Raw genomic sequence first — 14,847 nt, 5'->3', positions numbered from 1 at the left:
GGAGTATATTTCGTTATTCTCATCCATGATTTCCTAATGTACAACTCTTTGACATAATACATCAGGTTTTTTGCCGAAAGACTTTTTCCTGCATTAAGCTTTTTTCATTTTATACTACCATGTTTTAAATACTCAAAAATCATCCTTTAATTAAATTTAGAGAGCGACTCTTAACCCCTGGGGTCTTACTTTCTACATGGCATTTCATTTTTAATTTTAAAATAGCTGTGCATTCTTCATTACATCAAGTTGTAGCAAGTTTTGTTGATTTTAGTTATTAAAGCCGTTTTATCTGTAATAAACTACAATGGCCAAGAGTCACAATTTTTGTTAAAATCAATTTCTGCTTTACTTCGATATTTTTCTGAAAATTTGTTATTTATCTGCGTAAAGCTATTTTTTTCAGTTACATTTTGACGCCAAATTCCGAGAACATAATGTTATACTAGAAATTTGCACAATAAAACACATAGAGAAAAGAAAGCAAACAGTTCCAAAGAACGTAACGAATAAAAGCCTAATTAAAGAAGATATATTATTAATTGTCTTTGGTAGTTACTAAAAACAGGTTCAATAATACTAAATTGCATAATTTTTGTGTTGCATGAAGTTCAAAACTTAACAAGCATGGTACTTATTGCTACATTATAGAGAAAGCGTTGGGTTTATTTTTTAGAATTTTTCGATCTTTAAAATATTTCAGTCCGATTTTATGTATAGTTTAACTTTGTTAAGTACAATTCTAACCGCATTACAGTTTTTTAACCACCTTGCCTCGTTATTTTGTCCAGTTTTTATTACGAAATTAATAAGATTCTTTTGGAATACTTCAAACAAACGTGCATGATGTATTATTATACGTAAGTTTTATGCTCATTGACAGATTTAGATTATCAAGGACTTCATATGTTTCTTATTTCTAATTTATAGCTATTCTTATGCTTGAGGAAGCTTTGTATATTTAAATTAATGCATTCAAAAAAAGTTATCAGCGTAATTTTTGGAATTATTCACTCATTTTTATAAATATTTCAAAATGTTTAGCCATAAAGAAGAAAAAAAAATCATCGCAGATGCAATTCAAAGATGTGTTTAGCAAAAACGTCAGTTACATAGCCTACTCAGCTACTACGCAGTACGGTAGAGGAAGTAAAGATAGTATATATAAGTGGCTAGGGTTAACCATACATATATCACAAGAAAAGAGAAAGTAGGAGCTGGGGAACTGAGGTTGAGATTCTTTTGAGCTGTACTCTAATTGCTCTAGCCTATAGCTTGCGAGTTCCTAGAGTACTAAACTCTGCTTTGAGGAAAATACTGTCTTTTCTGGCATCACGCCGCAACCATCACAGCAACTCCTGGTCCTAACTCATGCACGATCTTGTGCATAACGCCGTGTTGCTGTTTTCTCGTTTCCTAAACCTGCTAAGCAGCAGTGCGTTCGCGCACAAGGTTTTCTGGTCTTCCTAAACCTGCTGAGTGGCAATGCTTTTGTGGACGCCACTTTTTTGTTTTTCTAATCTTGCTGAGTGGCAGTGCGTTTGTGCACGCCATTTTTTCGTCTCCCTGATCCTGCCAAGCAGCAAAGCGTTCGTGCACGCCGTCTCCTCATTGTCCTAAACCTGCCGAGTGGCAGTGTGTTCTCGCATGTATGGCGTTATTTTCTGAGTGATAGTGCATTCGTGCACTCTGTGTTCTTCTTTTTCCGCAAATAATATATCTGCGGCTGCGTTCAAGTCATGCACACCACGTTATCTGTAAATTCAGATTTCTTGCCTTCTATTTTGATTTAGAAGAGTTGCGACACTGAAATTTTGTCCACGTTATTGAACTTCATTATTAATAATACCATGCAGAATTTTTTAACATACATTTGAAGTCAAAACAAATTTTGGCTCAGAAACTAGTAGGCGCACGTCTAGAGTTATAGCCCCGACGTTAACTTTTTTCCAGACAATTCTTGCACGTAATTTTTAGAACTAAGGTGTCAATATACACGATTTTGAGAGATGCGAGATGAAAATATCACGTTTCCAGATTCAATTAGTTCTCCAATTACAGCAGTATGGACATAAATTAAAATTCTGTTTGTGTGATCAAAGGTAACCACATTTTTTTTAGTAGAAAAGTGAGTTTGCGGAACTACAGCAGAGTGTAGCATGACGTTTCGGCTGTATGAATAGGTTATAAGTGGATTGTAAGGCAGTCATCTCTACAAAAAAAATTTCTGCTGATTAGTTATAATTAACGAAGTTAACTATATATCAGAGCGTCAGGCGGCCAACTTTGCTTATTTGGGGTTCACTGGTACTCGAAACTTAACTGTGTAGCACACGCAAGACCAAAGAAGAGCACAACCACCTTACATAGTGGTCGACGCGCAACTCTCTTCTTATTTCAAATTTTTTTTAAATGAGTATTACTCAGTTTAAAGATACCATTTACTAAATTTTGCAGTAAAAGTATTATTTTTCTCAGTGTTTACGCAAACTTTTTGTAATCCATAAAGAACAATAAATTATTTGAATTTTACTTACGACAATTAATATATTACTTTTCTTGAACTTATGTTTTCTTATCAGCTATTGACTTATACTAGAATCAGAACAGTACTCCAAATTTATACTTTAAAGAGATTTATACTTTAATAATCCATCCAAAAGTTGTTATCAGTAGAGATGTAATATAAAATTATCATTAAATACTACTTAAAACGACATTTTCTCGAACAAAAGGATGTATTAATAAAGTACTTGGCGCAGCACAGCTAAAAAGCTCACGGCTGCTGAATAGAACGTTCTTTTATTAGCCTGTGAGCCTTGACTGTTGCACATAGTTTTAAATACAACACAAGCTCGTACATTTAAGTTAACTCGCTTATGATTTCAATCCTTGTAACAATTTAGGTTATGCCTAGCTTGCATTGAAGACCTACGCAAACAAGTGTTCTATAAAATGAAAAAAATTACATTCTTGGTAGCATTGACTGAAATTATAGTCAAATCTTAAACACTTTGAAAAAAAGTATTTATTTTGGTATTGACACAATAAAGTATATTTTTTTTTTGCTTATAAATTTGCAATCGATAAGTAAAAAGAACTTGAAAATCAATTCTTCTTTTTAACACCTTATTTTGAAGAAAATTACATTACTAGGAACAGTTTGCACTCTATGTATAAAATGTTCCTTACTCTAATCACATAGATGTTGTGATTCAACGTAAGAATGGTATCTTACTGTTGATTGAAGTTCCATGTATCATTCAATTATATATACTCTTGACTTAACCCGTGACCGCGTAGGATCCGTGTTGTTGACATTTACATATTCATGTATAAATAAGTGTCAGTGTAGATGTTGAAAGATTTATTGTTTGAAAAAAAGTATGAAATACTGTAGAAAGACTTAGAGAAAAAATATATTTTTTCAGTTTGGGAGAGGATGCTGTTAATACAAGTCAACGTCGAATTAATTATTTCTTTTTATAAATCATCAAAAAAATACTTTATTAGTATGAGACGACCATAAACAATAAATGAAGTTTACACAGACATGAAAATTTAAATAAACGTAAATACATGAAGTGCTCAAGAGTCATAATCACTTGTTACAAGAAACCTTTTTATATTGTATGGGCCAAATGACTCTCAAAGTAAAGTGCGTACATAAATCACATGTAGAGTAATTATATAGTTCTTTTAAGACTTAAGGCTAACAGCACTATAATAGACAGCGATATTTAAATTTTAGTTCATTATAATTAATCCACAAATATTTTGTAATGAACTTACAAAACTTTTCTTTTTTTGGTCACGATATTAAAGCTACATCATCCATTAGAAAATACCAAAACATAATGTAAGATAAGTGACAAGCATCTCAAAAATCAGTAGAAATGAATTTATTAATAATATAAGTTGTTTGTTACTCTATTAGATTCACCGATTTAAATTTAAATTATGAAAATTTTTCGTTAGATTCGTAGTAAGCACCTTGACAAATCTCCTATATCGCTGTTTGATAACATATCCTCTTTTGAGTTACCAAATACTATTAAAATATTCATAAAAATTATCCCAAAAAACTCATTTCGAAATATTTTCAAGAAATTGAACTTATTTAAAAAAATTTTCCACCCATCATGTTCGATTTTCAATTTTCAATTTCAACGAAATAATTGTAACAAGCATCCCAAAAAATCTAAACGGAATTATTTTTAAAGATACAAACGTCTTTTTTATTTTTTTTTGGCAGCCAAATTGGATCTGCCATTCATAATCTTATAATTCTTATTACAGATTCTTGTTCTGTTATCCAAAAAATATAGGTATACTAATTCTAAAAGAATAATAATATCCTGCCGGCTTTATAGACAATAATATCCTTGATTAATTGCCGTCAAGAGTGCAATAATGGATGATTTCCACGTCTTAAACATTTTTTTTTTATTCGGACTGGATTTCTGCTATTCTGTAATGTTTTACTTTAAAGCTACAATAAGTGTAATCTTGATTAGCTTATTATAGCAACTGCTATTTATTGATTCAGAAAAAAAATTATTTTAGTCCACTAAGCCACCTATAGTAAAGTGCCCTTTAACTGCTCTGCAAAATTTTGTTTGTTAACATGTATGTTAAAAATGAATTCATAACGATAGTTCAATGTGTGATTTAATCTAGACTCCGGCTAAGAGAGCGTAAAAGTGGCAAATATAGATGGCCAGAAATAAATGCATAACACTTAGTTAAACACTTAAGCTGTATTTTTATTACAAAACACTCTCACTCTTAAAGTCGAACTAATACAATAAAAATCTTCGCGCATTTGAAGAGAAAAGTAAAATAAGTTAACCTGAAAAAATAATATGTTTTAAACTTAGATAAATCAAATTACCAAACAGTACGGAAAACCAAAAGATAAAAGAAGACATGTAGAAAAAGTGTATAAACGAGTGCAAAACAACTTACTGGAATGGGCGTGTGAGGCCGACTGACAAGAGCCGCAGCAGACAAAGGGAAATTCAAAGAGCGGCTATTGGCAGATTGAAAGGTGCATGTGCAATCACGATGGTTTTTTATAAGAATTGTACTAAAGCACGTAGCTTCAAACCTAATAAGCTAAGTTTTCTGTTGACATCAGTAGAGTATTACTGATGTTGCTCATAGTCCTAAGCTTTCGATGGACAGAAGTGAACGAATGTGTATCAATAAAGAAGTAATCTACAAGCTAAGTGCTTAACGAGCGAAACTGCAGATCGCGTTTCACTTACAACAGCAAATTATTTAAATATGTATTCAATAAAAAATATGAAAAATGAGAGAAAAAAGTTCTTATTATGGTGCCATAAATTGTAATTTTTATCTCCAAACCAAGTGAGAAGATTTTAATGTATGTGGCAGTCTAGTGCAGATCGACGAGTGCACATAAACTAGATTTGGGTTCAGATACATGTACCTCAGCTTGCCATGAATATACGTAAATCAGATTAGCAAAGACTGCCGTAACTCAAATACTCCACTTACTTTCCATATTATGTGTAAATCCCCTATTAAACAAGCTTGTATGTCTTCTGCTTATTTTGATAAAGACACCCAACAACAAGTGCATCAATATTTAGTAATAAAAAAATTAGTATTAGTGAGTTTATAAAGTTTATCTAATAACCTATAAAATTTTTGACTTTGTAAAGAAAAGCTCGAAAATGCATGCTAACATTTGAGAAGATACAGAATTTATAAATTTTCCGTTAATCTAAATACTAGCTCATTTTCTTTAGTTATTCTTATCAATAAGTAGAATTTAATTCTTTGAGCAGACCTAAAAAAACAGTTACGCGTAATAAGGGAAACAAAAAAAAAGAAGATTAACAAACTAATTTAATGCCAGCATTTTAAATATTTTTTCACAATACATCCTACTGTGCTGTTAATTAGAACGTGCAGTATAAACTAAAAGTGGTTGTATATGTGCAGCTATAAGTCTATCCACTCCATAATTAAAATTTTTTAACGAACCATTAGGACGTGTCTCGTGTAGCAATGTATCGCAGACGTAAATCGTAAATTTTCAAGGGGCCAATTTCCAAAGCCATTTTTTCAATCAATGTGCAAATGAATGTGGATGACACAGTTGTCTCAACTGTTGGCTTCATAAATATATTTATAAAATATACTTAACTATGATTCTCAAAATAAATTAGTTTAAATGTTATAGCTACCGAGGAATAGCGCGTCGAGCTAACATTAAATTTTTTCAAGATTTCAACATTAAATTATTTAGTGATAATATACAATACGATAAAAAATAATTAAAAATTAAAGCTAAAAAAAAAATAACGCTACAGTATAAATAATTACAACTTACGGGTAGCGAAGTCGAGACTACAGTAGAAAGAAGCAAAAGAATTACAAGGAACGATTGCAGTAACGACAGGGTAAGCCTGAATGAAAACCAACATATCGACTTGCAGTTAAAGCCGAATTTGCTAGACAAGAGAAAAAAAACCAGTTTTTTCCCGGATTTCGTGAGTAAATTCGGTAAGGCAATTTATGTTTGACAGTTAATCAAATAACCCGAGTATCGTATTTACGTGACTGGTAGAAACGTCGTTTAATATGACTTACGTTATACTTACGTCACTTTACCAATCAAATCAGTTCAATCTGCTTCGACACAACAAAATCTAAGTTACGTTATTAACACAATCATTACAAATTTGCATTTAGACCGTACACCATAAAAAATTTCAGTTTTACTCTTTACTGAGACATTATATTTCATAAACAATTGTGATTTTTGCAGAAATTGAGATTCACATATTTTTCACGCTTGGCATCGTAACTAGTCAGTAAAATTACATTATTTACAACTGAAAATGCCAAATAAAAAAATTTAAACCGTACAAGTCTGCACTTTTCTAATATCAAATGGCATCAATACACTTGCACACAGTAAACATAAGTCTATGACAAATCTTATATCATATTTGAGTTACTTAAAGAAAACGATTTTGGCTTTTGAAGCACGACCTGGCTAACAGACATAAACGCATTATATGGAATAACGATTAAATTTTATTAAATAAAATAAATTACAATTTTTTTTATTCATTACGTGAGCCATTTTACCAAAATATACAAACAATTTTTGGACTCGTCTAAGAACTCATAAATGAAAATTAAAATTCTAATCCTTTTGTGTTCACAATTTCTCAACTTAGGTAAAGTACTTTTGAATACTACTTATTTCTATCTTCATTTCGTACTACATTTCGATCTGCGTAAAATAAACAATGAAAATTGTCACAAATAAAATAGAGGCAAAATTTCCCGCTATCATAGTAACGTAAGAGAAGCCTTGTTACTGTCTTACGAAACTGTTTATATGTGGGTTAAATCATCTTAATAAGAGATTTGAGATGGTGATTAACCTTTTTTTTACGGTACCGTACGGGGTTCTTAAAACAACATATTGAGATACATTGAACGCTCGATATTTCCATGCTTAATATGTTCGTTACAACTCTATGCATTCAAGTTTTCAGTTTTTTCGTAGGGGTTACAAAAGTAAATCCAAAAATATAAGAACAATAAATTATTATTGAGGTTGTGAACTTTATCTTACTTGAGAAGCAATATACGTACAACAAACAACATTTGATACAAGAACTCTTGCAGCTACTTCTAAAGCCAAGATCTTGATTTTTTTACGTTAATCTACATTTTAAGAAGGTTAAATGTCTCTCTAGAGTCCATGTAACGCTCTCTACAGTTTGTTGTGTCGTCTGTCTTTCTCGCTCTCCTGTAACAACATAACCTTTTGTAGTTTTTACCTCGCTTATTAATTAACTTCTTTTCTCACTACTACTCTAGAGGTGATCAATAAAATTCAGTACGATCATCAGGTATTTTTTTATCATTATAAAATTTCCATCTAAAGTTTATTGTTAAAAAACGAGATAAATGCAATAAAAGTACTTAGAAAGACGACAACCCGTAAGCCTAAATATAAAAATTAGCTAAATATAAATGTTAATTACATGGCTTCTAGGAACCCTCTTGCCTTCAAATTTTGACAGTGCCATTTTCATGACTTTATTCATTTGTAGATAAATTATAATTCATTTATCATCGTGAACTTTGTAACCAATAGAACTCCCTTAAGAGAGAAAATCTGAGATTTAGAATTTTTCTTCGAAACATGTATATTTTTGTCAAAAGAACATGCTGTTACGTTTTATTGGATTATAGCAAATATTTAACGTCTCAAAGGATTTCATAAAGAGTAATGTTACAACTTAAGTTTAGCGTCAAATATATTGAAACTTTCCACGATAACGGACAAAGTGCCGTTTGATTCGTCACATTTTTTTTTTTTTTTTTTTTTTTTTTTTTTTTTTTTTTTTTTTTTTTTCTCTTAAAAAAAATTATTTAATAGTTGTGTAAGGCCCGTAAAAAAGCCTCCTTCAGTCTGGCTGCTTCACCGTACATGATACATTGTGGACAGGATGATTCTATTAGATCTCATAAACTGCAATGATAGCGTCAACTGCGGCTAGTTAGTTCCATCCAGGGGATAATTTATTGTTATGGATAAGTGACATCTTCGTATATGGATATGGTTGTACTTACATTTATAAACCCGTGCATTACATCACTATTTTTTTCTTCTATCCTTTGTTGGTTTCGTTGGTAAATAATAAGTGCAGACATAAGTTTAAAATCGGTATTACATCTAAAAGCTTTTGTAAGAGATTTGGTAGCTTAACTTATATAATAGGTAACAATAAAGTGCTATTATATAGCAGGATAGTTTACATCGCAATTAGGTATGTGACCACATAGGCTCTTACAGTTCCAAAGCTTATTACTTACAACAATACAAATTAGATGTATAATTTTCATGTAGCTTTCTGTAGCACTCGACGTCTACCATTATCATAAAATATTAATATTAAAGTAATATTAATACTCAAATTCAAATATAAAGTATAATAGTTTCTGATGATTTGCAAAAAGGTGTTTCATCTTCATGAAAATTGTAAGTAAATACGAGTGTTTTTTAAATTATACAAATTTCAGGTATGCAATTGGTTTATTAACGCCAGGAGAAGAATTTTACCAGAAATGATAAGAAAAGAAGGTAACGATCCACACAAATATACATTATCTCGACGTAACAAGAAAGTATCAAGTGCTGACTATCAATTCCACACAAATTTTAATGATAATTGGGAGTTATCCAGGGCCAGTCCTATATATAACGAAAATCTGTCATTTCAGTTGCCTTCTAAATACAAGTGAGTCACTAGTTAAACTTTCTAAATTGATTCTGTAGTTGTGCACGCCATTTTTCTATTTTTTATTTTTTCCAAGAACTGTAAAAGTTTAAAAAACATTCTATAAAATGTAAAAAAAAATCTACTTAATCAGAGTAATTTAAGGAATAATAGTGTATAGTTATTTTTTATTCAACAGAATATTTCGGCTCTCTGTGTGGGAGAAAAAAGTGTACTTATTGCATTTTTTTAAATTTTCAATATCAATTCCTAATTTTTAACGTAGACCTCAGCTCAAACGTGTAAAAGCCGTCATGCTTTTACGTATACAGGGTAAGACGGCCTTATTATGAAACCTGTCTCTGTATTCAAGAGCTTGAGTTATAATCACGGCTGCCAATTAATTAACACAAAACATCATTTTTTCTTCTTCTTTTCAATTCTTTATTTAAACATTTAAATATGACTATTAAAAAAAAAATAATTTGTCATATTGTAACATCCAAAATTTACATGAGCCACGTAACTGATCATTTAAACAATCAAACATAAAAAAAAATTGTCCGCCCACTTTTTTTATGTTCAGTAAAAATTTCAAAATATTTGTAATAATTAATTAATTTATTTTATTTTGTTACGGTAATTTATACTATGAATTTGTAGAACATTTTCATTTAATCAGTTAATAACATTTTCATTAAGTCAATTGAAAACATTTACATAAGTAAGAACATTCAAAAAAAAAAAAAAACGCTTTGATACATCAGTATGGGTCAACAGTGTCGTGAAATATAACTATTTGTAACTGTTAACACATATACACCCATACAAGATTTTTGTGTTTCTCATCTTAAAGCGCGAATTTATAAAAACTTGGCCAAAAATTTATACCTGTCAATCTCACTAAAATAAAAAAACCTTATCATTCGAGGAGACCTAAAGTGTATTTACTTGTAGTCTCTGTATGAGTTACATCGGTATATAAAATATGATAGATAGAAAGAAGGTTTCCGTATAGAAGTGACATACATTGGTCGCCAAATTGGGACTCATCTACGACTCAAAAAACGACTTTGCATGCAACCCACTTTTCGAAAAATGGTACAACACTCCTAAAAATTAAAGTATAATTTTTTTTATTATTATTGTTGAAGTATAAAAAAATTATTAACATACATAAATTAACAAGATATACACTGCAAAAGTAGAAAAAATTTTTTTAATCAAAATCTCAGTTAAAATTTCAACTATGTAATAAACACTGAACTGTTAATAACTTCTATTGAAAAAATGTTATCACATTAATTTTTTTCTGTAATTCGTCTAAAAATATACTGTGAAAATGGTCATAACACGGTAAATTTTAAAACGTCAGAGTTGTATTGATTTGTTATTATTGAAGAATTGAATTTCATAAGGAATTAAGATGAAAACAGAAAAACATTTCTTTTTCTTTCGTATAAAAGTTGTTAGTGTACTAAACAAAATCCATTATAAAAATTTATTCTAGTCATACTATTAGGTTTAGTGCAGCCAAATGAATTTTCAAATTAAAGATCGTTTTGTAATGTCATTTTTACATTCAGACAAAAATCGTTGTGCATGCTTAAAGATCCCTATAATTGAATTTCATAAGGAATTAAGATGAAAACAGAAAAACATTTCTTTTTCTTTCGTATAAAAGTTGTTAGTGTACTAAACAAAATCCATTATAAAAATTTATTCTAGTCATACTATTAGGTTTAGTGCAGCCAAATGAATTTTCAAATTAAAGATCGTTTTGTAATGTCATTTTTACATTCAGACAAAAATCGTTGTGCATGCTTAAAGATCCCTATAGGATGTATCAATTTTCAAATTTTAAGGAAATGTATTCAAAAAATAGAACAGTTGATCATGTTGCCAAATTGCAATTTTTACACTTTCTTGTATCATAACTTCGCGAAAAATAGGTTTCAGATATTCGATCTAATCAGTATTGATAGGTAGATGATTAAATAACAAACACATTATGTTTAGCTATTTTTGCAATATAATGCCCCAAAAAAAAGTTTGAAGCGAAATTCAAACAGTTCCGTCGATTGTCACTATTTATTTGATAACAGAAAAGCCGGCCAACTTATGTCACAAAACTATTTTCTACGTATTCTTATCACAATACGAAGCGATTGTAACAATTTCCACCGTAGTCGCAGAAAATTCCTTATTATATGCTTTATTTACTAGTCCAAACCATTAATCAGTAGAAGTCTAATTTTTTTCTGAGACAATAAAAATTAGAAAATAAAACTGTTTCTTTTTTTATTATTTTTTTTTCTTGTAATAAATACATTTTTTTACATAATTTCTGGCGTCTTCCTTTGCCTCTAAGTAGTTTTCTTTTTCTTGGACTCGTAATATAATTACTCTACTAACTAGCTTTCTATGACGAGCCAAAGCGATGCATGTTACTTAGGTAACATTTATCCACCTTCACATGTCATATAACATTTGAAAGTCATGATATCTGGTCAATTACTTGAAACACTTTAGTTACCATCAATGTATTTTATAACAAATTTAAGGAAATTATCACTTTTCAAAGTCAAAGTAAAAAGAATTTCCAGCAGATTGTTGGTGTTGCTTAATGTTTAAGATATTGATTACTACCAACTCACGCATCCTCTTTTTTTGAAACTATTGTTTCGTGCAATGTATTAACTTTCTGATAATTAAGAAAATACTGATGGCATACCCAATTTTTTATGCTAGTCGTAGCTCAAAAGAGTAACAGATAAAATATGTTTGGAGATAGCAAGTTACGTTTGAGCTTCAAAGATGCATTGCCACTTCAAATTAAGACACTATTAGTTTAAGTAGTTATAACAAATATGTATTGCACGTTCTAAAAAATATGGACTGTAAAATTTTTCACAAAACTAAAAAGTTAGAGATAGAATTGCAAAATGTCGACATTGTTTATTTTTTGAGTGAATCACAATATTGTTATATAAACATTCATCGTTACACGAAGTAAAATGTGCAAACTACAAATTCTATTTATATATTTGCATACAATTATATCACAGGTATTTCATTACAACATATTTTTCAACATTTTAACGAACAAGTGCTGCCACCCAATGCTAACTTGATCCATTTTTTGTTACATATTAGTAAAATGGAAGGTCTAACACTATTATTCTTTTTCAAATAATTAAAAAAACCATTGAAAAATGTCCGAAAATACATCATTGAATATCCAATAGACCATCGCTTTAAAATATATATTCCTAGTTGTTGTTTGCATCAAAACTGTACTCAAAACAGTCGTGTAATAATCTTTACACTCAATGTAAATAAGAATTTCAGTAGCATTTTTAGAACGAAGGTTCTTTATGTCGCGTACTGGGGGGGGGGGCTGGAATTTTGAAAACGACAGATTTCTATAAAACGGAAGAAGCTTACTTAAAGTCTCTTCCTCCTAAAAAAAATTTTTTTTCTAAATAATAAATTTAACAAAACAAAAAATTTAATGAGCATAAATATGGTTATGTAGATTGAATCGAATAAGGCGCGTTATTACGCATAAAACATTAGTATTTTATGCATTTGATGCATAAAATACCGACCTATTTTTTTAATAGTATGACTCGAATAAATTTTTTAAATGGATTTTGTTTAGTATATTAACAACTTTTATATAAAAGAAAAAGAAATTTTTTTCTGTTTTCATCTTAATTCCTTATGAAATTCAATTCTTAAATAATAACAAATCAATACAACTCTAACGTTTTAAAATTTACCGTGTTATGACCATTTTCACAGTATATTTTTAGACGAATTACAGAAAAAAATTAATGTGATAACATTTTTTCAATAGAAGTTATTAACAGTTCAGTGTTTATTACACAGTTGAAATTTTAACTGAGATTTTGATTAAAACAAATTTTTTCTACTTTTGCAGTGTATATCTTGTTAATTTATGTATGTTAATAATTTTTTTATACTACAACAATAATAATAAAAAAAATTATACTTTAATTTTTAGGAGTGTTGTACCGTTTTTCGAAAAGTGGGTTGCATGCAAAGTCGTTTTTTGAGTCGCAGATGAGTCCCAATTTGGTGACCAATGTATGTCACTTCTATACGGGAACCTTTTTTTCTATCTATTATATTTTATATACCGATGTAACTCATACTGAGACTACAAGCAAATACACTTTAGGTCTCCTCGAATGATAAGATTTCTTTAGTTTTGTGAGATTGACGACAGGTATTAATTTTTATATATGGCTTGTTTTTTATTCATACAACGAAAATCTTCATGTTTATTGTGGCCTTTATCTAAAGTCCTGATGTAACAACTATCCTTGACATTGAGATTCTTAATGTATGATCAAAGTACGGTGACGTTATAAAATATTTGTTTGCATGTAGTTCCACTGCGTTGCTGCTTTAAGAACGGACTATAGTTATTCAAAAATTCTCGTATTCAATTATATTTATCGTCATTAATTTGCTTATGCACATAGTTATCTATTATTTCAGTACATCAACTTTTACTACATTAATAAACTTTATTTTTACCCACTAAAATTCAAAACTCTAGCAATTTATGATTTGATTTGTGTTTGATTAATTTATTGAACAGTAACATACAAATACACAATTTCTTCAAAGAATACTCGTTATTTACATGCACAATGAATGCGCGCACATGTGTGTGTGTGTGTATGATTAAAAATTTTATTGATGTGAAATATCTTATGGCGAGCAGTGAACAGCCACGTGAGGGAAAATATGCAACGAAAAGTCTGGTTCCCTCCTTAGTTGCGGTTCACCCCACCACTGGAACTTGTTCTCTGTCTCTCTCTTTCTATATATATATGTATATAATGTACGTGTATATTATATATGATATACAGGATATGTAACGGTGGCTTTTCCCGGGAACAGCGTGTAGAGCAATTTTTTCTGAAGCGAACCCCGTTAGAATTCATTTTTTAGGGCAAATAGCTTTTAAATGGAAAGAAATTAAAAATACTTTCCAAACTACCCCTAAATGGGATTGAAAGGGTATGGCGCACCCGCATGAACTCGCGACGTTGCCACATTGTCATTAAGCTTATTTAGTGAGCAGTGAGAACTGTATACATGGGTATATCCGTGTGCGCACGCACAAGCGTCTGCTATACTGTACTGCTGGTAATTTGAAGGTTGGATGTTACAAAATAAATATTGTCTGCTCCTTATGCTGTCATTTTTTAAAGCAATGCATCAGATGTAATTGCATGAATATTTAAGGATAACATCTCAAATCATGTAACAACAAGAGTGTAATGGGATAAACGTATCACCTACTAATAATCATAACAGTTATTAAAATTACATTGCAAATATTATAACGATAATATTTTAAACGTGAAAATTTCAATTGAGTATTATTATCCCTTTTTAGATGAATAAACTCATATCTTATACATTTTATCACTAACAGAAGTTTTATGAGCTGATCAAGTCGAGACTACCACAAATTTTAAGATGATTAGTAAAAGTAAATACACATCGTCATGTACACTCAGTTGAA

At 30.1% G+C, this 14,847-nt stretch overlaps 1 protein-coding gene across 1 annotated transcript in view; it reads left to right on the top strand.

Moving 5' to 3' along the window:
- LOC106647241 (uncharacterized) overlaps window positions 1-14,847 on the top strand; it is a 153,259-nt gene that overhangs the window by 81,747 nt on the left and 56,665 nt on the right. The window contains exon 3 of the mRNA XM_014363546.3: window positions 9,082-9,299. Coding sequence (XP_014219032.3) covers window positions 9,082-9,299 — 218 coding nt within the window. The remainder of the gene's footprint in view (window positions 1-9,081; window positions 9,300-14,847) is intronic.

This window comes from Copidosoma floridanum, unplaced genomic scaffold (assembly GCF_036245765.1).
Source record: "Copidosoma floridanum isolate Cflo_tuat_1 unplaced genomic scaffold, Cflo_Japanese_pri ptg000006l, whole genome shotgun sequence".
NCBI classification, from domain to species: domain Eukaryota; kingdom Metazoa; phylum Arthropoda; class Insecta; order Hymenoptera; family Encyrtidae; genus Copidosoma; species Copidosoma floridanum.
The sequence above is the reverse complement of the archived record's forward strand: the minus strand, read 5'-3'. Positions and strand labels throughout refer to the sequence as shown.